The 22066-nt window shown below is 38.2% G+C and overlaps 2 protein-coding genes across 5 annotated transcripts; both read left to right on the top strand.

The window, feature by feature from the left end:
• Positions 1-5507: 5507 nt before the first annotated feature.
• LOC145641978 (apyrase 2-like) lies at positions 5508-11116 on the top strand. The gene is made up of 9 exons (XM_081693016.1): positions 5508-6220; positions 7297-7425; positions 7527-7583; positions 7729-7821; positions 8491-8696; positions 8839-8930; positions 9629-9843; positions 10454-10643; positions 10744-11116. The coding sequence occupies exons 1-9, from the start codon at positions 5915-5917 to the stop codon at positions 10857-10859; spliced, it is 1404 nt and encodes a 467-aa protein (XP_081549142.1). The 5' UTR covers positions 5508-5914; the 3' UTR covers positions 10860-11116.
• A 2258-nt stretch (positions 11117-13374) lies between these two features.
• Positions 13375-22000, top strand: LOC145641979 (uncharacterized). Of its 4 annotated transcripts, none has more exons than XM_081693017.1 (6): positions 13375-13631; positions 14218-14630; positions 15893-18976; positions 19248-19418; positions 20912-21040; positions 21646-22000. In XM_081693017.1, exons 2-3 carry the CDS (start codon positions 14301-14303, stop codon positions 18689-18691), a joined length of 3129 nt encoding a protein of 1042 aa, XP_081549143.1. In that variant the 5' UTR covers positions 13375-13631; positions 14218-14300; the 3' UTR covers positions 18692-18976; positions 19248-19418; positions 20912-21040; positions 21646-22000. The 4 variants fall into 4 exon arrangements, with proteins under 4 accessions (XP_081549143.1, XP_081549145.1, XP_081549146.1 ...); XM_081693019.1 differs by having other exon boundaries at positions 21653-22000; XM_081693020.1 differs by having other exon boundaries at positions 19252-19418.
• Positions 22001-22066: the final 66 nt, after the last annotated feature.

Here is a 22066-nt window from a genome sequence, read left to right on the forward strand (position 1 = left end):
CTATGGGCCATCCGGACAACGGAAAAAGGGGCAACCGGTGAAACCCCATTTCTCATGGTTTACGGTGCTGAAGCCGTCTTGCCCATCAAACGTTACGAGCCGACTCTTAGAGTCATGCTGTATGATGAAGAGGCAAACTGGGAAGCAATGCGCCTGGCATTGGATTCACTCCCAGAACGCAGGGGCAATGCCGCCTTGCGTCATGAGATTTACCGTCTGAGAATGACTAGAGCCTACAACAAAAAATTACACAAGCGTCCTTTGAAAGTTGACGACTTAGTGTTACGAAAAATGGAGGCAACCGGTAGGGCCAATGAGTTGGGAAAGCTAACACCAAATTGGGAAGGCCCCTACCGGATCTATGAAGAAGTAAGGGACGGCACCTACCGCCTGGAAACCCCAGACGGCAGGCGCCTGCCTAGAACTTGGAATGTAGACAATCTGAAAAAGTACTACTTCTGAGAATGTAAATTTTTGTAAACAAATGAACTAATAAAGGAAATCAAACTTTGTTTGCAAATTGTGTTATTTTTTTATTCTCCATCCGGGTAAAACCCAGGCGGATTCTCCTTTACCCAACTAGGTTTGATACTTAGTAAAGGTTACATTTGTTGGACCGCCTGGGTAATACTCGGATCCCTTTCTTTATTTAGGTTTGATACTTTGTTTATTCAACCGCCTGATTATCAGCCTGGGTAATACCCAGACTGACCTGTTTGTCTAAAAAACTAAGTTCGATACTTAGTGTAAATTCAATACTGACTAGAAACTAAGCACAAAAACGTTTAGTGGCTACGCAACCGGTCTCAAACAAGACCAGAGGCTAAAATGGCCGGATGGTTGCTCATTTTATAAAATCGCCTGTCCCAACATGGACAAAGGCGTCCGGCGACACCCCTCCGGGTGCAATCGTCGCAGAGAACAGACTATTTGTCGGTTCTACGTATCCATGCAGACGGCAAAAATTGAACGACCAAATTGGTCAACTCATAGCCGTCTGACCAAAATAGCCTATGAAGAACGAATAAGTTCCCAGATACCGGATGCCCATAGGCATCAGTCGGTCAACGGCTGAAGTTCTCACTTAGGTTATTTATTCCAAAAATTTCACCTCTCACCCCAATTGTGGCAAAAGAGTTCAATGGCTATGAAATCTCTACCAAGACGGACATACGCCGTCTGTGTAGTGACCGAAACGCCTGTTGGTGTACGGCTGTGCACTTGGTTTGGGGCAATCACTACTATGATTGATTGACTTACAAACATATCATGCTCTTTGCAGCATCAAACGTTTTCAAGTCAATCAACCAACTCCACTTGAAACCAATCACACAGCCGTCCAGGGGCAAGGATATCCAGGCAAGAAATCGCCACATGCTTTTGATAAGATAGGATCAAAACCGACTCAGTCGGTGCATTTCATAAAAGTTCATCCAACCAAACGGTTGTAATGGATCAAATGTTAACCGGACCCCGTCCGGGAGAAAGAAATTGTTAATTAACCCGGCTCCACAGCCGGTAAATACACAGATACTCGGCACGCAGGCCGGAAAAAGCAAGTTTTGGCATACAGCCGCTGAATAAAAAGAAAATTAAAAAAGCAAAGATTGGCATACTGCCGCTGAGGGGTCACTTCTGGCCTGCAGACGGAGCCTCCTGGTCCTCCCCCTTCTCCTCATCATCTGAGGGAATTTCCTGCGCTTCACCAGGACCAGGAAGCTCAGGCGCGGACGGCTCATTGGAGTTGACCCAGGCTTCAAAGGAGGCAGGCTCTGGCTCGCCTTGCTCTCTCAAGTACACCACGTACTCGGCATAGCTGTGCGCCATTGCCCAGATGCTATAATCCGCGTCTGGGTACAAGGCAGCCCAAGCAATCTTCATACGGGCGTCGTTGTCAGCATCACTCTCAGCAACAAGGCGGTTTTGCTCCGCCTCCAGGGTTGCTGCAAAGTTTTTCTGAGCTTGAGCAGCATCCTTCTCCAGCCTCTCAACCTTGGTCTTCAGTTTGCCAAGGTCCGCCTGGGCCTTCTTGAGCGCCTTATTAGCCTTTTTGGCGCTCTCGTCCGCTTTCTTCTGGGCCTCCTCCGCCCCCTTCTTGGCCGTCTCAGCATCCGTTGCCCGCTGGTTGGCCGCCTTCAGATCTAGCTCCAGCTGCTGGATTTTAAACGCCTGTGTCATAATTATTGCTTTAGTTTCAAGTTCATTTACGATAGTCGAGTGTAAAGCAATATTATCAGCGTCTATGGCGGAATTCTTGGCCTTTTTTACCTCTTCTCGTTTGTGGGAATAAGGACGTGTGAGCCCGTCCACCCGCAGCATGGCCTGCAAAAAAGTCAGGCGGCATAAGTATGGCAGGCGGGATAAGACACTTGGAAAAAATACGATTGAATTAACAAGTTTCTTACCTCAGCTAGAAGGGATAGAATGCGTTCAAGATTGAACGTCTCTATCCCAGGGATATTGTCCTTATCCCTCTTCCGGACGGCTTCCAGCATGGCCTTGGCATGTTTCTGGACGTCTGGCCAGCGGGGAGATTGATCTGCACCATAATCAATACGTGATGAGTGCGAAACTAAGGCAGCACCTATTTGTTGCCGACCGTCTGAGGATGACGTCTGTTGGGAGTGGGATTTCACCTGTAAAGGCCACCCCAGCTCAAGCGGGGATTCAAAAGGGTTCTTACCTTTAGAGTCGGCCAAGCGGGAATCGCTTGCAGGCGTGGTGAACCCCGCGGCTGCTGATAAGGGGTTGACAAGATCAAGGCACATGCTGCCGCCTACCTTCTCGAGTCGCCCCGATACCCGTATCGTCTTAGCCCCGGCTGAGGCGCCAGGAGTTGACGCAGAGGCGGACTTTTTTATTTTGTTGAGAACGGCTGGGGCCTCCTCCCTAGCCCGTTTGTCTCAAACGATTTCCCAACTTCTCCCCCCTGCGAAAATAAACAAGTCAAAGTTAGTATCCGGGCAAGATAGTTTTTAAAATAAACTTAAGAAAGGGTCGGGCGCTCAATACCTTGGCCCTGAGCTCGGCCGCAGCTTTCTCCGCAAGATCTTTGCGGATGGTCGCAGAAGACCGCTTTAGAGTTTTCTTCGACTGCAACATGTTTAGTGCTTCTTCTGCAAAAAGAAAGAAATTGGTCAATATCATAAATCAATTTCGATAGAAAAATACTACAGACGGTATAAACTCAGGCGCATACGTTTGGTAAACATGTGCCCTAGCCCGCAGGCGGCCAGGAAGCATTCATCCCTGAACCAGGCGCTCTTGGGAATCCAATTCTTAGGAACTTTTATTGTTTCCCCGGTTGACAGAGTTGCGTCTGTGAGGCCGAAAAAGTCTGCCTCAATTATTTTGTCAAAGTCTTCCTCTGGGATCCGGGGAAGAGCGCACTTCCTGCCCAACAAGTCAGGCTTCTTATTGTATAGACAGAATTCATAGTTTTCCCGTCTGGTTAGGGCTGACATCAGGTAGAACCTGTGTTTCCAGCCATCGAACTTGGAGACCTTGTCCAAGGTCATCATATATTGCGGCTGCGTGGTTAGAGTGTACCACGCCCTCCAGCCGCCTGGGCTTCTGCTGAGGTAGTGCATGCTTGCAAAAGCCTCCCAGCCGGGGTTAAGCCCCTGGAACTCGCAGGCGGCAACATACCCCAGAATGTTGGTCCAGGAGTTGGGGGTAAGTTGCCAGACCCCAAGGCCGTAGCCTCTTAAAATTGCCTTCACCGCCTGGTAAGGGGGAAGCGAATACCAGCTTTGAACGCCGCCTCATAACAGCCAAAATAGCTGTTGGCGTTCTGTTCATCGTCCTCCCAGGCGATGGTGCCATTCTCAGGCGGCACCCGGATCCTATACCCGTCTCCTAGCGGGTGCATTTTCGTAAAGTTCTTTAAGTTCTCTTCCATTTGGACCCGGTCCTTGGAAGAGACGTGGATGTTGAAGGGATCGTCCTTCTCGCTCCACTTTTTCCTTTCTTCCTCCTCGCTATCCGGAAGAGGGGGTAAGTCATCGCTGCTCTCAGAGGTAGAGGCGGAGCTGTCACTCTCCGTCCCCTCCTCACTTTGGTCCAAGGGGGCAGAGACGACCTCGTCGCCGCCTTGATCGCACTCTTCCAAGAAAGAGTCAGCAGGGGTTGAAGAGGCGCGCGGAGGGGATCTCTCTAGAGCCGTCTGGTCTCCCTGACCAGACGTTTCTCCCTCAGGCCTTTGGCCGCCTGAGCCTTCGCTCCTGTAATTTGGATCGGTGGTCGTCTGCATTGTCCGAGCCATGGTGTCCTGCACAGACACATAACTGGTCGGAATCCTTGGCAAAGGGTGGTCCCAACACCCCGAGACGACACTCCCAGTCCTAGACTCAGCCGTCCCTAGTGACCGGCTGGACTCTAACCTAGGCTGTGCCGTGTGTGTTGGTGATGCACCCATTTATTGCAAGAAATATGTACAAGCGGTGAAAAAAGAAAAGAGCTGGGAGAGACAGAGACGGTACCTTTGGATTTGATATTTGAAGGAAGGCGGGTCCGGCTGGGTCGTTGAAGAGCGAACTTTCTTACTCGCGTCTGACTCAAGCGGATGACTTCTGCTCTCTCAAAGTTTTTCTCTCTAGAAAATTTTTGTAAACGTACAAAATTATGAGGGTAAAACGGCTATATATAGAGGGTAAATATGGGGGCATTTCCTTAATTTACTCGGAAGGTGAACGGTTACTCTGTAACGGTAAAATTACCGCCAACCGGAGCGTGACATGTGTCACAGATGCCACGTGGCGTGCCACGTCACATCTGTGAGGGGCAAATGTTTAGGGTAATTTTACCCTGCCACGTGGCCCAATCAGAGGGTGACACGTGTCAGCCTCAGATTAGACCAAAATGGACCAATCCCTACTTGACACGTGTCATTCCAGAAATAAAGGGAAAAAGGCGGCCTTCAGGCCCAAATCCCGAGAACGCCGCAATACGGCGCAGCCCACCAATGATTAGGGTTCTGTGACCTAATCAGGGGCACAATTTCCAAAGACCCTATAAATAGGGAGATGTCCCTCATTTTGAGGACACGTTTTATCATTTATTACACATTTTACTCTTTGATAGAGACATCCTGAGCTTGGAATCCGAGCAGATCCCTACCTAAATTTCCGCACCTTTTTTCTCCCTTCAAGTTCCTAACTTGTGCGTCGGAGGCGGAGCACCACCCAACTGGTGTCTCCGTTTGTTTTGCAGGTACAGCTCACCCCGGATCAATATTCGTGTCGTAACTCTCCCGAGGGACAAAAACACCCAAAACAAATCCGATTCATACTCGACCCGAAAATAGAGTTGATCTGATCTTAACAGACACCCGAACTAATTTGATCCAACTCGAATAATCAAATATTACTCGACCCGAAGAACCCAACCCAGACTCGACCCGAATGACCCGATTGTGAGATGTGAAAACTGAAAACTACAATTGCTTACTCTCCGACACTACCCTTGAAAGTTCCCCTACTTTTCCTCCATACAAATCAAATAATTTAATTTTTAAAAACTCCATACTATATAAGTACCAGAAACCATCAAAACATTGGAATATATAAATCATTTTTGTTTCTATCATACTCTAACATCATAAATCTCTTCCCTTTCCTCCCTTAGGAAGAGAGAGTGAAGAGAATTTATCAAAAAAAACCCAAAAAAATTAATCACCCATTTCATCAAATTCCCCCAAAAAATCATAATTTATCCACCCAAATCCGAAGAACTGGAGTCGTCGGGTGGTGTAAACGGGCAGATCAGATACAGATCGCCGTCATCGGCGGAGCTTTTCACGGAGGGTCAGGTACCGCCATTGTCGTCGTCAAACCCAGCTGGGGTTTCATCATCAACTTCCCCAGCATCATCTGATCAACCCCATCTACAAGACGCACACCACTCGTTCGACAAAATGCTTAAGAAAAACAAGTATCAACAAGAGTCGTTTTCTGACAAGATTTACCGTTATAAGGGTATAATTCTTGTGATTACATTGCCCCTTTTGCTGATCTCGTTTGTTCTGTATATGATGCCGGGTCCCACTGATGAAGGGTTCTCTCCTAGGAAGATGAAGACTGGTAGTTCTGTTACGGTTGGTGGTAGTAGATATGCTGTGATCTTTGATGCTGGGAGTTCTGGGAGTAGGGTTCATGTTTTTCGTTTTGATAAGAATTTGGATCTTGTTCCCATTGGTAATGATCTCGAACTCTTTGTTCAGGTGAGTGAATTTTTGTGAAAATTTTGAATTTTTATTTAGTGGGTTTGATTTGGATTTAAGTTTAGTTTTGTGGGAATTTTTCAATAATTCTGCTTTATGCTGATTTGAGAGTGTTGATTGTGTTTGTGGTATTTAAAGATTAATATGTACTGGGTTTGATTTGGATTTAGTTTTATTTTTGTGGGGATTTGTGAAATTCTTCTGAATTATGCTTTTGAACTGATTTGGGAGTGTTTGGGTTGCTTATGATCTATCTACATAGTATGGATCTAAAGGTTAATGCTGGTAATACATAATTGTTTCTAAGGTTACTTTGATTTTGCTTGGTAATTGGCTTTGCAGTTTCTGAATGGATTTTTATTTTTTCATGAATGTAATTATGGCTTTAATTATGGTGCATTGTACATTGATGGATTTTTGGGACGAGTTCTGATGTGGTTTAAATAATTGAATGCCGGACAAGTCTGAAGCTTATTGTTTTAGTGATTTGATCATCTCTGATTTTTGGTTAGAGTTTGAAATTCAAGAATGAAATCAAAATGCATGATTATTCTTATCTAGTGATTACTGATCAGTTATCTGGGCATAAAAAATGATATATTTGCTTTAGTATTGCTGGGGATCAGTTATCTTAATTGGAAAGGGCTTAGGTAGTTGGTGGATTTGGTTTCTAGAATTGCAATTTTACTTGTGATAGGTTTTTGAATCATCTAGTAAACCTTGAGCTCAAGATGTTTCCTCTAGTTTACCCCTGTCCTGGTTTACTTCTGTGTTTAAAGTTACTTGTTTTTCTATTGAAGGCAGGATTTATCCCAACCTTTGCTGAGCTTGCAAAATGATGTTGACTGTATTTGTCTGATTGCCTCTATCCCTATGCAGTGGTTGCTGCTCCTTTTTCTTCTTTCATTTGCTGTTGTGTAATAGTTAGCTTCTTATAGGTGGTAGATGTCGTGTCTTACTTAAAATTTGTTTCATGCTTCTACTTTTCCTGTCAAGCTTCATCATTGAGTGAATAGAAATTAATATGCAATACTTGCAATTGTTATATAACCCTGGTTTTCAATTTTTCTTTGTAGAAAAAACCAGGTCTAAGTTCATATGCAAGCAACCCTCAGGATGCTGCTAATTCACTAGTTTCTCTCCTAGAGCAAGCAGAAGCTGTTATTCCCAAGAACATGCTTGGGAAGACTCCCGTCAAAGTTGGGGTAAGCTATGTAGCTGATAGTTCTTCCCTAAATGATCAATTGTCTAATATTTTGTTATTTGCCAGTATAACCTGAAAAAATTGAGCCATTTTCTCTTACAGGCAACTGCAGGTTTGAGGCAATTGGATGGTGATGCGCCTGAAAGAATATTGCAAGCAGTATGTTCTTGACTCTCTTATTTGTCATGCATGATAAATAATTACTTTTTGGTGTCTCTCATTGTTGGTTGTCAGAGAAGATTTGACAAAAATGTAATTTCTCTTTTTTGTCTTTTAATTGACGTTGGTATCTTATTTTATATAGGTCAGGGACCTGCTCAAGGATAAAAGTGATCTGAAATCAGAACCAGACTGGGTCACTGTCTTGGACGGAAACCAGGAAGGTGCATTTCAGTGGGTATGTGGTCACATCCTTAAACTTCTTTTGTTGCTTATCCTAAAGTCCTAGTGAATTAATTTTTACTACATATATACTGTTATGTGGGCACTTTTAGTAGATTTTGAGGACTAAAGTGGGTAGCAAAAGAAATAGTCTCTCTCTCTCTCCCCGCTAGTGTAGTAGTGTTGTCTGTTCACCACTTCACCAATAATTTCTAAGTTTATTGTGAGTCGTCTTACTGTGCCTGTTTTCAAAATGCTTGACTGGATTCTACAGTATTTAACACAGTTTATTGGATTTTTTTGTCCTTTTTTTTGCTACTTGGTGGTTTTTTGAAAGTATAGTCTCTGCTTATAGACTATGTCAATGGTATCCATTGCTGTTTCTCCTCGATGAGAGCACACATGCTTTTCAGGTATTACCTTTCATTGCCGTACAGTACTATCCCTTTTCTTTTATATGGGATTATGTGTGCTTTTGGTTGCTGATGGTTGTGTTCTTAAATGGGCCTATTTTTATGATGGAACCTAGTTGATTAGTTATAGATTTTGAAAGCGCTCACTCTGTGCATGTGTTTTTCTCCCCTTGAATCCTAATATGCATGACGCTGGATTTAGTGGCTTCAGCATTTGGCATCTTTATGTTAAGAATTTGGAGCTTAATTTGTTTTTCTTCATTGGTGTGTAGGTAACCATAAACTATCTTCTAGGAAAATTGGGAAAGAAATACTCAGATACAGTGGGAGTAGTTGATCTTGGAGGTGGGTCTGTTCAGATGGCATATGCTGTTTCTGAGAGTGATGCTGCTAATGCTCCAAAGGTGTCTGATGGTGAGGAGGCATATGTGAGGGAAATGTATCTAAAGGGTAAAAAGTACTACCTATATGTGCACAGGTCAGCCTGTCTTCTCTCTAAAGTACTTTCTGTGCTTGTTTTTTCACACCTTGTTTCTTTGTCTGTATCTTTGTATCTAAATGAACTTGTCATTAAATTGTTTTGCTATCACCTTTAAGCTCATTGAGGCTTCTTTTTCCAGTTACTTGCACTATGGTTTACTGGCTGCTCGTGCTGAGATTTTGAAGGCAGTTGGGGATTCAGAAAATCCGTGCATATTGCCAGGCTATCAAGGTATAAAACTCATTAATTTCTGCTATCATATCCGTCATTATTTCAACTACTGCCCATTGGATTAGGCACATCATATTCATTTGGATGACTTTGTAACATCTTGTTTACAGTGCTCTTTTGCTTCTTTTGTTCCCAAGTAGCTAATGATTTTATTCTTTTGCCATTTTATGCTACAATTGCATGTTTAAGTTTACTGTATGATCCTCAGACCTATCTTAAACTGGTGATTTACACAAGGCACTGGGTGGTTGTTATGCTATGAATGCTATGATGTGTATTCATTTTCATGGTACACAATCCATTCAGTCTAGCCATCTTGAATCAAATTTCTTGTTAGTAGAAGATCTATTAACCGTCCTTTTTCTGTCAACTTGTGCCATATCTGGGAGCCTCTTGAGAGGCATTGGACTGTTCATATGTAATGGTATTCTTTCATATGATAGGTTCACATTCTTTGTAGGTGATGCTATGTTTTTCTAAATAAATGAAAATGGATAGTGTTTTTCTTTGATATTTGTACATATTCATGTGTATATGTTACTAGTGAAATTTATTCCCCTAATTTTTTAAGTGCTCTGTTTTGGTGAGTTTGGGTGAATGAGTTATCATTCATACATATCAGATAAACAGCCTGTGGATGGGAATTGTAGATTTACTTATCATCATGGTAATTGACATTATAATCTTCTGCTTTCAAGGTTCATACAAGTACGGAGGAGTTCAGTATGAAGTGTCAGCTTCTCCATCTGGCGCAGATGTGGATTCTTGCAAATCATTTACAGCGAAAGCTTTGAAAGTCAATGAAACATGTACACACATGAAGTGCTCTTTTGGCGGTGTATGGAATGGTGGTGGGGGTGATGGACAGAAGAATCTGTTTGTTGCTTCATTTTTCTTTGATAGAGCAGCCGAGGTATGTTATTTAGTTTTATTACTAGGTTAGAACCCGTGCGATGTACGGTTTATATAAAACCTATTTTTAATTAAAAATAAATCGCTATTATACATGAATATAAATAAGAATTACCTATATTTTGTAATTTTAAAATTTTTTATATTAATCAAAATTATGTTATAGTATTAGTTCAACGTAATCTATTTCATAATTCAATATAGGAGGTCATTTATTAGTGTGGTATTTAAAACTGTTTCAATTATCTACGATAAATTGATATATTTTAGTTGTAATGTAGAAGCTTCCAATATTTAATTTCAAAAATGTTAAATATGATTGCTTTCCAAAAAAAAAAAAAAAAGTTAAGAAAAAGAAAAAAAAAAGAAAAGAAAGATGACATCATCATTGCATTTAGGCTGGAAATTATTGAAAAAGCCACACGTGAGCAATGGTGATGTCAGCAACTTCTGTTTTAGTAATAGTTAATAGATTTGAAATAGTTATGGGGTTCTTCCTCCAACTTAAAATAATCCCTTTCTTCCCACATTAAATAAAATATAATATAATGAAAAAAGAGCAGTACCAGTAGTTTGGTATATCAATTAAACTTCATTTATTGTTTCTGCAGGCTGGTTTTATTAACTCAACGGAACCAGTTGTCACTGTACGCCCTTCAGATTTCAAGGAAACTGCTGAGCGCGCTTGTGGCACCAAGATTGAAGATGGGAAATCTAAATTCCCAGATGTAGAAGAAGGAAATCTGCCTTACCTATGCATGGATCTTGTTTACCAATACACACTACTTGTGGATGGTTTTGGTAAGTTGATTCTCTTATCTGTTTCTATGATAAACGATTTCCCTTAGGGCTTGTTAAACTTATTCTAATCTTTTGTTGTGTGCTTGTTCTTTTTACACAGGCCTAAAGCCTTCACAACAGATGACATTGGTGAAGAAAGTGCCATACGGAAATTCTCTGGTGGAAGCAGCATGGCCACTAGGAAGTGCCATCGATGTCATGTCATCCTTGGCATAATTGAGAAATATGTCATCTTTGAAGCTTTTCCCTGCCTTTCAGGCTAGTCTTTTTGTTGGAATTGAGTCTTGACTACTGCTATGATTGGGCGGACAGTGACTCCAGAAGTTTTGACACGCCTTCTTGCTTTCCAGATCTGTACCAAATTGATTCAAAGAACTGCTGTTGGATGACATTAAAAATGACTTTGATACCAGTGACTTATGTCATTATTCTTTGTAATTATTTTATACAATGCCAAGTAGCTGATTGTTTTATTGATCAATTGAAAGTGATACTCCATAGATGATTTCGAATAGAAGTATAGCAGTAGTTGAAACTCCTGTGCTCGATTGAACCCTGTTTTTTTGGTTTTCCTGGAACTCTTTTTATGAATAGGGTAAAGAGGTTTAGCTTTATAAAACAACCAAAAATTAATAAATTGACTTAGGCTTTGGTTTTTCTCACCTTGTTGTCAATTCTTTCAAATTTTAAAGTTTGTGTAAGTTAATTTTATAAGTCAATACTATATACTAAAAGGCATACTAGCAATGACACGTGTCATCTCATGATGTGTCCTTAATTATTATTATTTTTTTATATAAAAAATTTATGAATTAAGGAAACAAATCAATTTCCAAAATAATATTATTTGTTGTACATATTCCATATTAATGTAGTATATTTAAAATAAAAAGATTTCACAAATAATTTTTCTAAAACAGAAAATTGGACAATTATAAACCAAAAATTATATTCTTAAAAATATTTTGTGATCTGTTTTACAACAAAAAAAATATTGGTCGGATTTTTTGCCTACTTTTATTTTTAATTGTGTATTAGAAACTACAATTAAAATTTAACATATCATATACTTTTATTATTCCTCGACTAATTTATGATTATAATATTTATCTATTAATGATGTATAACGATCATCGTGCATGACACGGGATCTAACCTAGTTCTTCACTAAAGTGATGTCAAGTATTTTTTATTTTATTTATTTATTTTTTTGAATAAATGTGATGTCAAGTATGAACAATGAACAAATGCATTGATATATTAGAAGTCCAAGTCCAATTTAAAAACAGGAGAGAGATGATTAAAATGCTAAACTTGGTCCAAAATTGACACTCTTGTAATATTTTGGTCGTATCTTAAGATATTGACCTTATTTTAATTGGGTTTGAGAGTAGATTTCTAGAGCTTTCTAACTATATTATATGCCTTAATTCAAGTTTGAAATTAAAGGTTATGATAAAAATAATAATTGTAAAAAATTGAAAACAAAATGCTTGGATTTTTCAAAATTGTAGGCGAGAAACACCTTTTCACATGAGATTTTCGAAAATCTCATACATTTTTCCTCTTTACAAAATTTTATTTTAAAAAAATCACAACTTTAACTCCGATGATAACTTTGTCCTTGGCCAGTGATTTGTTTGGAGGAGATAATGTTAAATTAAGTTAAGGATATGGAAAACATAAGATACATTTGAGTTCATATTAGTTCATTTAAATTTAGTATGCGAGACATTACCCGGTAAAATATAAATGTCATTTAACGACCTCTTAACCATAAACATGTAGTGCTTAAGATTCAAGAATGATTTTTTTTTTTTTTTTTTTTTTTTTAAAAAAAAAAAAAAAAGAAAACGAATTGATGGTAAACAATGTTAATATTTTTTTGACGTGAAACAATAATGTTAATATTATCATTGAATGATTTCCTTAAAAATTGCTTAAAGGTAAATTTATTCCCTATATGTATTGGTTTACAAACTTATTCCCATGATGTTAGGATTGGACAGAGCTTCATTTTTTTTTTTCAAACATAGAACCGCTAACGGTGATAGCGGTTTTATACATTAAAGCTGCTAATATCGTTAGCGGTTCTAATAGACAGAAGAAAGTGGAAAAGAAATTATAGTGTGATGTTATTTAATTATTAGAACCGCTATCACTGTTTTAATATTAGATACGCTATCACCGTTAGCGGTTCTATGTTTAATTGGGAAAAAAAAATTACGAAACTCTAACCAATGCTACGTGGACAACATTGTGGGAATTACTTTTTAAACCGATACATATAGGGAATAAATTTATGCTTGAACAATTTTTAGGGAAATCGTTCTATTATCATTGTTTCAAAAGAAAATGTTAATATTATCATTGACCTCCTATTTAGGGTCTGTTCTCATTGACTGAATTGAGCTGAACTGAACTGAACTGAATTTATTAGAGGTGAACTGAACTAAAATGAATATTTTATAAAAGAGGGAAATTAGGAGTTGAACTGAACTGAACTGAACTTATTAGATCTGAACTAAACTAAACTTATTAGAGCTTAACTGAACTGTGTACTAAACTAAAAATAATCGTATCAGTAATTACAGACTTTACAGTACTCCATACCACTTTTTTTTTTTTTTTTTTTTTTTTTTTTTTTTTTTTTTTGTAAAAAAATAATAGTATTTAAAAAAATAATAGTAATAAAAATAATAAATTAAAAAAAAAAAAAATCAGCATATAGTGGGTCTACTGAGAACAGCAGAGTTCTCTCGACTCTCGACTGCCTGAATAAGCATAACAATCTCTCTCTTCTTTCTCTCTCATTATTCTACAATTCTTGTAATCAATTCTCTTCCAATATTTATTGATCTTGTATTAAACAATTAGAAAAAGCTGAATCAGTTTTATTCTTGGGTTTTTTAACCCATCAAATTCCTAAACCTATAACCAGTAACAACTGAACTTGAACTTGAGAGCTTCAGCCGCCATTGAGCTCAGGTAGTATTCTTCCCATTTCCAGATTGCTTTGAAATTTATTAATATATGCAATTTGTGGTAATGGGTTTGAGTGTTTTGTTCAAATGTTGCATTTATTTATGCTTTTATCAGCTAATTTTTTACTTGATTGATGAGTTTGTTGTATTCTTAATTATTTTGTGTTTCATTTACTTTTAGAATTGACTTGATTAATGGGGTTGTTGTATTATTATTACTTTTAATTTTTGAAATCATTTATTTTTATGATTTCTTATTTGATTTTGCTGAATATTGTGTAAAAGGGTATTTTAAAATGGTTGAATAAAAATTGATGTATATGGACAAGCTGATAAAATAGAGCTAAAAGCTTAAACGTTTGAATTTTATTTGATAGAAGAAAGGATGAATAAGAGCTCGATGTCTAATATTTGAACTAAAATTCAAATTTTGAGGGGATTTTGATGGAGAATTCTGATTTTTATTTATTTATTTATGATTTAATAGTAGAAATTGAAGTTGCAATTACAAATAAGTACAAAGTCTTAATCTTTGGGGGTGTTGTCAATGCTATCAATGTAACTGATAAAAATTATTTCTTGACTCTCAGGGAAGTGGAGCACTTAATACAATAACAACAATGATTTGTAAATTTTTGAAGACAGTAGATGCAATGTGAAGAAATGATCAATAATGTTGTTTATGCAATTTGTCAGGAGTAGAAGAAGGAATTTTCTTGCACCTTTTTCTTCGCTTACAAATGCTTTTTCCATCCCCATCAAATATCTCCCCTCTCAAAATTCCCTTATCCAATCATCATCTCAAGTTTCCATACCACATTCAAAGACAAAGTTCTATGCCTCCCTTTTTTGCTCCCTCATTCATCTATTTCTGTCCTGTGGACATCCTTCCCGGGCTATTCAAACATTTTCCTTCATGCAATCAAATGGAGTTGCTCCATCAGACTTGCGGTCGTGGAATCACCTCCTACGTGGATTTCATAACCTTGGCATGGCTTGTCAGGTATTGCTTGTGCATTTAAATTGGTTAAGGGTTGGTTATTTACCTTTTATATAAGGTATAAGAGGGGGGGGGGGGGGGCGTCTAACATCCTATGCTACTTCTTAGAATTGCAAAGTATTGGGGTGCATGCTGATCACACTGTACAACTAATGAATATGTCACCGTTATTTAAGTCTGTGACTCACTGCACACAATGCTTTTTTGAAATGGTCAATTTTGATATATATGTTTCAATTTAACCATTTTAATTAATATAAATGAGTATAAGAGTGGAAATATACATTCAATAATGTACTCTGGATGCTAATTGACAATTCACATTTTCTCGTGTATTTTTCAATATACCAGAGTTATATTATAGATAAAGGCAAAAATTATCTGGAAAGTAGGGATGTGAAGAGTTTTAAATATATCCTTATCTGTGAAAGATGCATAAAAATGTAAACACAAAGAAAAAGGGATGACCTTTGTGAAATGATTTTGGCACTCCTACTGTGAGAGCGCAGTTTTATATGCTCTACTCACAAGGAGGAGATCCAAATAAATGAAATGAGTGCCAATTCATTTCCCAGGTCTTTGATTAGGAAAGGAGTGTATATGCTAGGTCCTAATATATTGATTTAGTTTGAAAAACAAAGATTGATCTTGTATTTTGCACTTTATAATTCCGCTTTGCAAGAACGAAGATTGATCTTGTAGTTGGCACTGTATGATTCTGCTTTGCGAGAACTCCAAACCCCCTAGTGTTTTCCTTATTTCTTTTGGGTCTGGTTGGGTGAATGGTATGTGTGTGCATTGGCAGGATTGAGGGAATCATAAGATTTATTGAATTTAAAGTAAGTTAAATGGATGATCTTTGATGGCGGTTCCTTGGAGTTAGCTTGCATGCCTATCATATTAATAATATATACCCCCCCCCCCCCCCCTCCTCTTCCTCTCTTAGAAGAAAAACATCAAATTTCTTGCTAGTTATTGTGCTCAAAGTTTTTGATTTTGGAGATATATGTGTAGATGGGTTTTAAGTGTGGGTATATGCTTCCCTTCACCCCCTCTTTAAGGCATTTGCATTTTGATTCTGCTTAAGTGTATACTTGATACACATCACTAAATCGGCTTTAAAGTAGCTCTGATTAGATTATTTAGGTATGGCTTGTGTTGGAAAATGCTATCCTGTGGATTTCCCTTGTCTCCGCACTGAGGACATTCTAGTCAAACTACTTGCTAATTGGATAATTTGAATTTTTCTTTTAACTGATCATCAGGTATGGCTTGTCTATTCAGAGATGCTGGCTTGTGGGGTAATGCCTAATGTCTCCACCCATAACATATTAATCCGCTCTTTATGCAATTTGGGCATGTTGGATTCTGCTCTTCACTTTGTTGGGATTGTTGTTGAAGTTGATACTGTCACCTATAACGCTCTGATATGGGGTTTCTGCCAGCGAAACTTGCCAGAGCAGGCCTTGGGATGCTTGTCTCAGATGATAAAGAAGGGAATTCCTATTGATATTTGTACTGGTAATATTTTGATCAAGGGATTTTGTGATGTTGGATCGATGGGACATGCAGAACAGGTCTTAAATAATTTAATCGAATACAATGGTGACAATGTTGATTGTCTTCCTGATCTGATAAGCTTTAACACCTTGATTCATGGCTTTTGCAAAAACGGTATGATGACTAATGCTCTTCAAGTAATGGAAGATATAAACAAGATGGGTTTACTACCTGACATTATTACTTATAATATTTTACTTTATGGATTTTGCAAGATCGGGAATTTTTCTGAGGCCAAGAAACTATTGAATATGATATGGGAATCACAGTTAGGTGAACAGTCTCTGTCAGATGTGGAAAATATTCAGATCGATGCTAAGAAAACAGGTGTAGCAGTAGTACAACCCAATGTGATTACATACACAACATTAATCACTGCATACGGCACCCCAGAAGTTATGCATGAAGCACTGGCTGTATATCAGGACATGGTTAATGCTGGAATCTTTCCTGATCTAATTACATATACTTCCATTTTAAGTGGCCTTTGCAAGAGTGGAAAGGTAACAGAGGCACAGGCTCTTTTTCAGGAGATGAAGCAAATGGGAATAGAACCTAATCACGTGTCATCCTCAGCTATCATTCATGCTTTATTAAAATGTGGGAATCCATTAGGCGCATTTGCCTTTCTAAGTCAGATGGTGGTTCGTGGGTTATGTCTTGACCTTGTCTTGTATACAGCTATGATGGATGGGCTTTTTAAGGCTGGAAAACCAACAGAGGCTGAAGACATGTTTAAGATGCTCTTAATGCATAACATGAGACCCAATCAAATTACTTATTCTGCACTGATTGATGGTTGCTGCAAATTAGGGAACATGAAGAATGCTGAATCCGTGTTGCAAGAGATGGAGGTTTCAGGTGTTACTCCAAGTGTCATCACTTACTCATCAATGATGAATGGATATATTAAAGAAGGAATCCTTGAGAAAGCTTTCGAATTACTGAGGAAGATGGTGCAGCAAAATGTGGTTCCTAATTCCATAACATATGGTACTTTGATACATGGGTGTGTTATGGCTGGGAAGCAAGAGCTTGGCTTGGAGTTGTACGAGGAAATGAAATCACAAGATTTAGAAGAAAATAAATATATAGTTGATACATTTGTTAATATGTACAAAAGAAGTGAAAAGATGGACGAAGCAATGGATTTAGTTAAGGATGTCATGTCCAGAGGCATATTGCTTGACCGCTTTAACTACACAAATTTGATGGATGGCTACTTTAAGTTGGGAAATGTGTCTGCTGCTCTTCATCTGGCCCAAGAATTCACTGAAAAAGGTTTAGGATTTGATATTGTTGCATTTAATGTGTTGATGAGTGGACTTTTGAAGCATGGAAAGTATGAACCTGAATCAGTTTATGGTGGTCTGGAACAGTTTAATTTGGTTGCAGATGCTGCTACATACAACACAATGATCCATGCTTATTGTAAGGATGGAAGAGTGGAGGAGGCTCTTAAATTGTGGTCTGATATGAAGGTTGATGGGCTAATGCCCAATAAAATTACCTGTAATATCCTTGTTACAGGATTGTGTAATTTTGATAAGCTGGACAAAGCAATGGATATTCTGTTTCAAATGTCAGCTATAAGTTTCTTTCCGACGCCTAGTGTGCACAGAGCTGTCCTTGCTGCAGCTTCAAAGACCAGAAGGGCAAGTGTAATCCTGCAGATTCATGAGCAGCTTCTAGACATGGGCCTTGAGGCAAATTATTTAAGCTTTAACACCCTTATCAATGTCTTGTGCAAGCTGGGAATGACAAACAAAGCTTCTACTGTTTTAAAAAACATGAAAAGCAGAGGAATACCAGCTGATATTGTCACTTATAACAACTTTATACTTGGATATTGCAGAAGTAGCCATATAAAAAAGGCCTTTGCAACATATTTCCTATTGCTAAATGAGGGGCTGACCCCTAATATGGTCACTTTCAATACTCTGCTTGATGGTGTATTCTCTGCAGGTCTAACGAGAGAGGCAGTGAGATTGATTGATGAAATGAAAGAAAGAGGATTTGTGTTTAATGCTGTGACATACAATATTTTGGTCTCGGGTTATGCAAAGATGAGTAATACAAAGGAGTCAATCAGACTTTACTGCGAAATGGTGTGCAAAGGTTTCATCCCCACGACTGCTGCATACAATACACTTATCCACCAGTTTTCACTGCTGGGAAAGATGAGCCAGGCTAGAGAACTTATGAATGAAATGCAGGTTAGAGGCAGATCACCTAATGCATCAACATATGACATACTCATAAGTGGGTGGTGCAATTTATCCAATCAAGCAGAGCTTGAGAAGATGTTGAAACGATCATATCAAGCTGAAGCCATGAAATTGTGGAGTGAAATGACTGAAAAAGGGTTGGTTCCTGGTACAAGCACTATCTCTTCTATCTGTCGCACTTTAGCAAGATCAGGTAAGAAAGCTGCTGCTCTGAGATTAAAGGAACAGTACTATGGAAGAGGTCACGTTACAATTAGTCCAAGCAGCGAGGAGTAGCTTAAATCCGTTGTTTTTAGGTTATCCTTCTCACATTGTTGGCCTCTTATCTAAGTTGATGCCTAAATTGGCCACATTGCTGAAGAGAGAACAGCAGAAAGTGCACTATGATACTCCCTCACTCAAGGAGCTCTCTGAGAAAGCCCTCCCACTAAATATTTTGAGTGTCTGTGCTAGTTGGGTGAGGGCTTCCTTTTTTCCTTGAAAGGCTAATCTTCCTCCCTGGTGGAGACTTGAGGAAATGAGGCGCATTTACTGAAATTCAACAACTTCACTATCTTCTCTGTAAGTTAAGCTTTTTTGTACAAGACATTCATATGTCATAAGAGTGTTTTTTTCATTTGTCACTATTTTATAGGTATATGTTCCATGTAATTGGAAAGAAACTATTACAGATTTAAGCAAACAAACAAACAAATAAATAAATAGATCAAAGTTTTCTCCTAATTTTAATGTCATCTCTATATCGTTAATGATTGTTTTCTGAAACTAACAAGGTTTAGTTAGTATTTTCCCAAGTGATTAAGTTTACAACTCCTTTATGGTATTTATGTAGGTAGACATAGTACTACTGGTTGGCCAGCATAGAGAAGCTTTTTGCCAGTTGAGCAGCCAATCATATTGCTGGAGTTGTATCTTTACAATCTCAGAAAAAGATGCTACAAGTCTCTTGTTGTCTTTGAGAGAGGTCTTCTCATATGAAGTGCATTTATCACAAACCTTGTTGGTAAGCATTTCTTCTGAGCTCACTGAATATCCCACTTCTGTTATTTTTGTTGATGGAAGCAAAGTGTGGACAATAATTACCACAAATTCCATACGGAATTGCTTAGATTTGCTTCCATTTTTTCTTTTGTTGAGCCCTGAGCTTGTGGTCCTCCTTGATTTAACCATCCCTCAGGCAATAGAGGCTGCAATGCTGCATTCATAAATATGTCCAGGTCATTTTAGTTTGGTGCAACTACTTTTTATTTTATTGAATCATGTTAGAGACTTCAATCCAATGTGTCATGTTTTTACACCCCCCCCCCCCCCCACCAACAAAAAAAAAAAAAAAAGAAAAAAGTCAAGGAGTTGCTCTTATATATTTGACCTGCTTGTTTTCTGCGTACACTCATCATGTAGCTGCTCTTGTAATAAATATTCATAGAATTTAGGATTATTCTGATGGAATGGGTTTGATACCCAGAGGTTTGTGTGTCTATAGGTGAAACATCATCAGTAATTTTATCCAATTGAACTTGTTCTGTGAAAGCAATCCTTCAGAGCCACGGGCCCACAGAAGCACACTTTCGCCTGTCATTTACAAAAACTCATTAAGCTTGTCTGGAGTACCAGAAGAAATATTTTAATGACTCCTTTGATCATTTTGCTGACTAGCCTTTGCTTCTGGAAACTTCTGTTACCATTTTTAACAAGATTGACCATCCTGTAGCTCATAAAAACACAACCCAGCCATTCTCCTTTTGACTGGTTCTTCATTTTGTAGACTCATTGTTGAGAGTCAAAATAGGTGGTTTGTCAAATCAAGGCTCAATTCAAGATCTTGAGAAACTTTTGCTTTGGGGGAAATTTCACAATTTTTAGTCTTGATAGCATAGTGGATCAGTGGATAATAGCATAATACATCTTTAGTTAAGGCAGCTGCTTATCTTCTCATATTATCTTTATTATGAATCTTGTAGGAACATGAATTGCACGAATGCTTAATGTTGAGGGAATTTATAACCCCCGTATTTTGTTCATATTTTCCAAGTTAGAATCATTGAGCATGGTAAATGTTGAGTGAATATGCATAACATTTTGAGGCAGTGAGCAGTGTGAAGGATTTGGTTTATGATTCCCAAAGACTGTAGTCCTGCTGGACTCAACCCACCTGACTTGCCTTTTGTCTCAGTTCTCAATGACCCAACTTTTAAAGTCTGAATACCCAAAAGAGAGAGGCATGTGGGTGTTAAAAATAAGCTTTAATTATGATTCATGATGTATTGAAAAATAGTGGGTGCTCTGATTTAAGCCACTTATGATTTCATGAAAGTCTATTTGAGATTTATCACCCTTCAATCACATCTAGGCCATATGTTGCTTAGGTCCCAAGCTTCATTGATGAGTACTGACTATTGTTGGCTTCTGAAAGAATTAAACCTGACCTTTTATAGTTTTATGTGTTTTTCTTGTATATAAACACCACATGATTCTTGGTATGTCTTCTGATGGTAGGGTCACTAATGGAGTTGCATGTGAAGTCTCCCACGGTGATCTGGCGGTGTATGGGATGACAGTGGGGAAGATAGACAGAATAAGCACCATTGTACTTTATCTTCAGTTCTTCACTTAACATCAGTTGAGGTATCACTCAATCTACTTGTTCATGAAAAGACTGCATGGTTTTGTTGAGGATGCTGGTCATCCTAAAATATAGGGACATTTTGAATAAGCATGCATGATTGCTTTTAAATATAGGGTGTGAAAATTTAGAAGCTAATATTATCTTATTCTTCTTGTTTAAGCAAAAAAAAAAATAATAATAAAAAAAATAAATAAATAAATAAAAATTTAATGTCAATTGATGTCTCCTTTGTCATTTTATTTTTTTTTATTTTTTTTTTCTTTTTTGACTTGCATAATTCATTGTAATCTCTCTGAGAATTGGGAGAATTTTGATGAAAACTTCTGCAACAGATACTAGTCTAGATTGTTCTATCTAATGACAGATGTCATTGTTACCGAAAGTACACTTATTGTATCTTTGATCTTTTGCATAGAGAAGCAATGGACTAGTCTATGATTATTAAAAGTGATTTAAGTTTCAAGAAGCAATACAATCTGAAAAGCACATCAGTTTTATTTTTCCTTGTAAACTTGTATTTCTATTGCTACTGGTAGTCGTAGCAGATAAGCATTTGTGTGTGTTCTTTGGCTGCTCAATTACTCACTAATCTCCTTTATTCTAGAATATAGGAAGGCGGTCTGTAGAAGACATTGCTTAATTATATGTTTCAATGATCAACAACAAGCTGCACAAGGAGTTTGCTGATTTCGTCGTGATTAAGGTGATATTGCTGGAGGGAGCCTGATTACATTTTGAAGCTTCCACAGGGAATATTATTTCATTACGGAAACTTGCATATGTGAACGTGAAGTTAGCTTTTCATTAGTGCATGTATAGAACATATTATTAAGGCTACATCAACATGGTAGCTTATGCTTGATTTAATGTGTCGAGAATTTTGTACTTTGTATTATACAATTATACAGAGCACAATATGCATCAATTAACCGACTCAACTGATTGATAATTGAATACAATTTTATGCTATTCACACCGTCATAAGTCATTTAGTAAACCTTTCTTACAAAATAAAGAAAATACTC

This window comes from Chenopodium album, chromosome 8, assembly GCF_948465745.1.
Source record: "Chenopodium album chromosome 8, dcCheAlbu1.1, whole genome shotgun sequence".
Taxonomy (NCBI): domain Eukaryota; kingdom Viridiplantae; phylum Streptophyta; class Magnoliopsida; order Caryophyllales; family Amaranthaceae; genus Chenopodium; species Chenopodium album.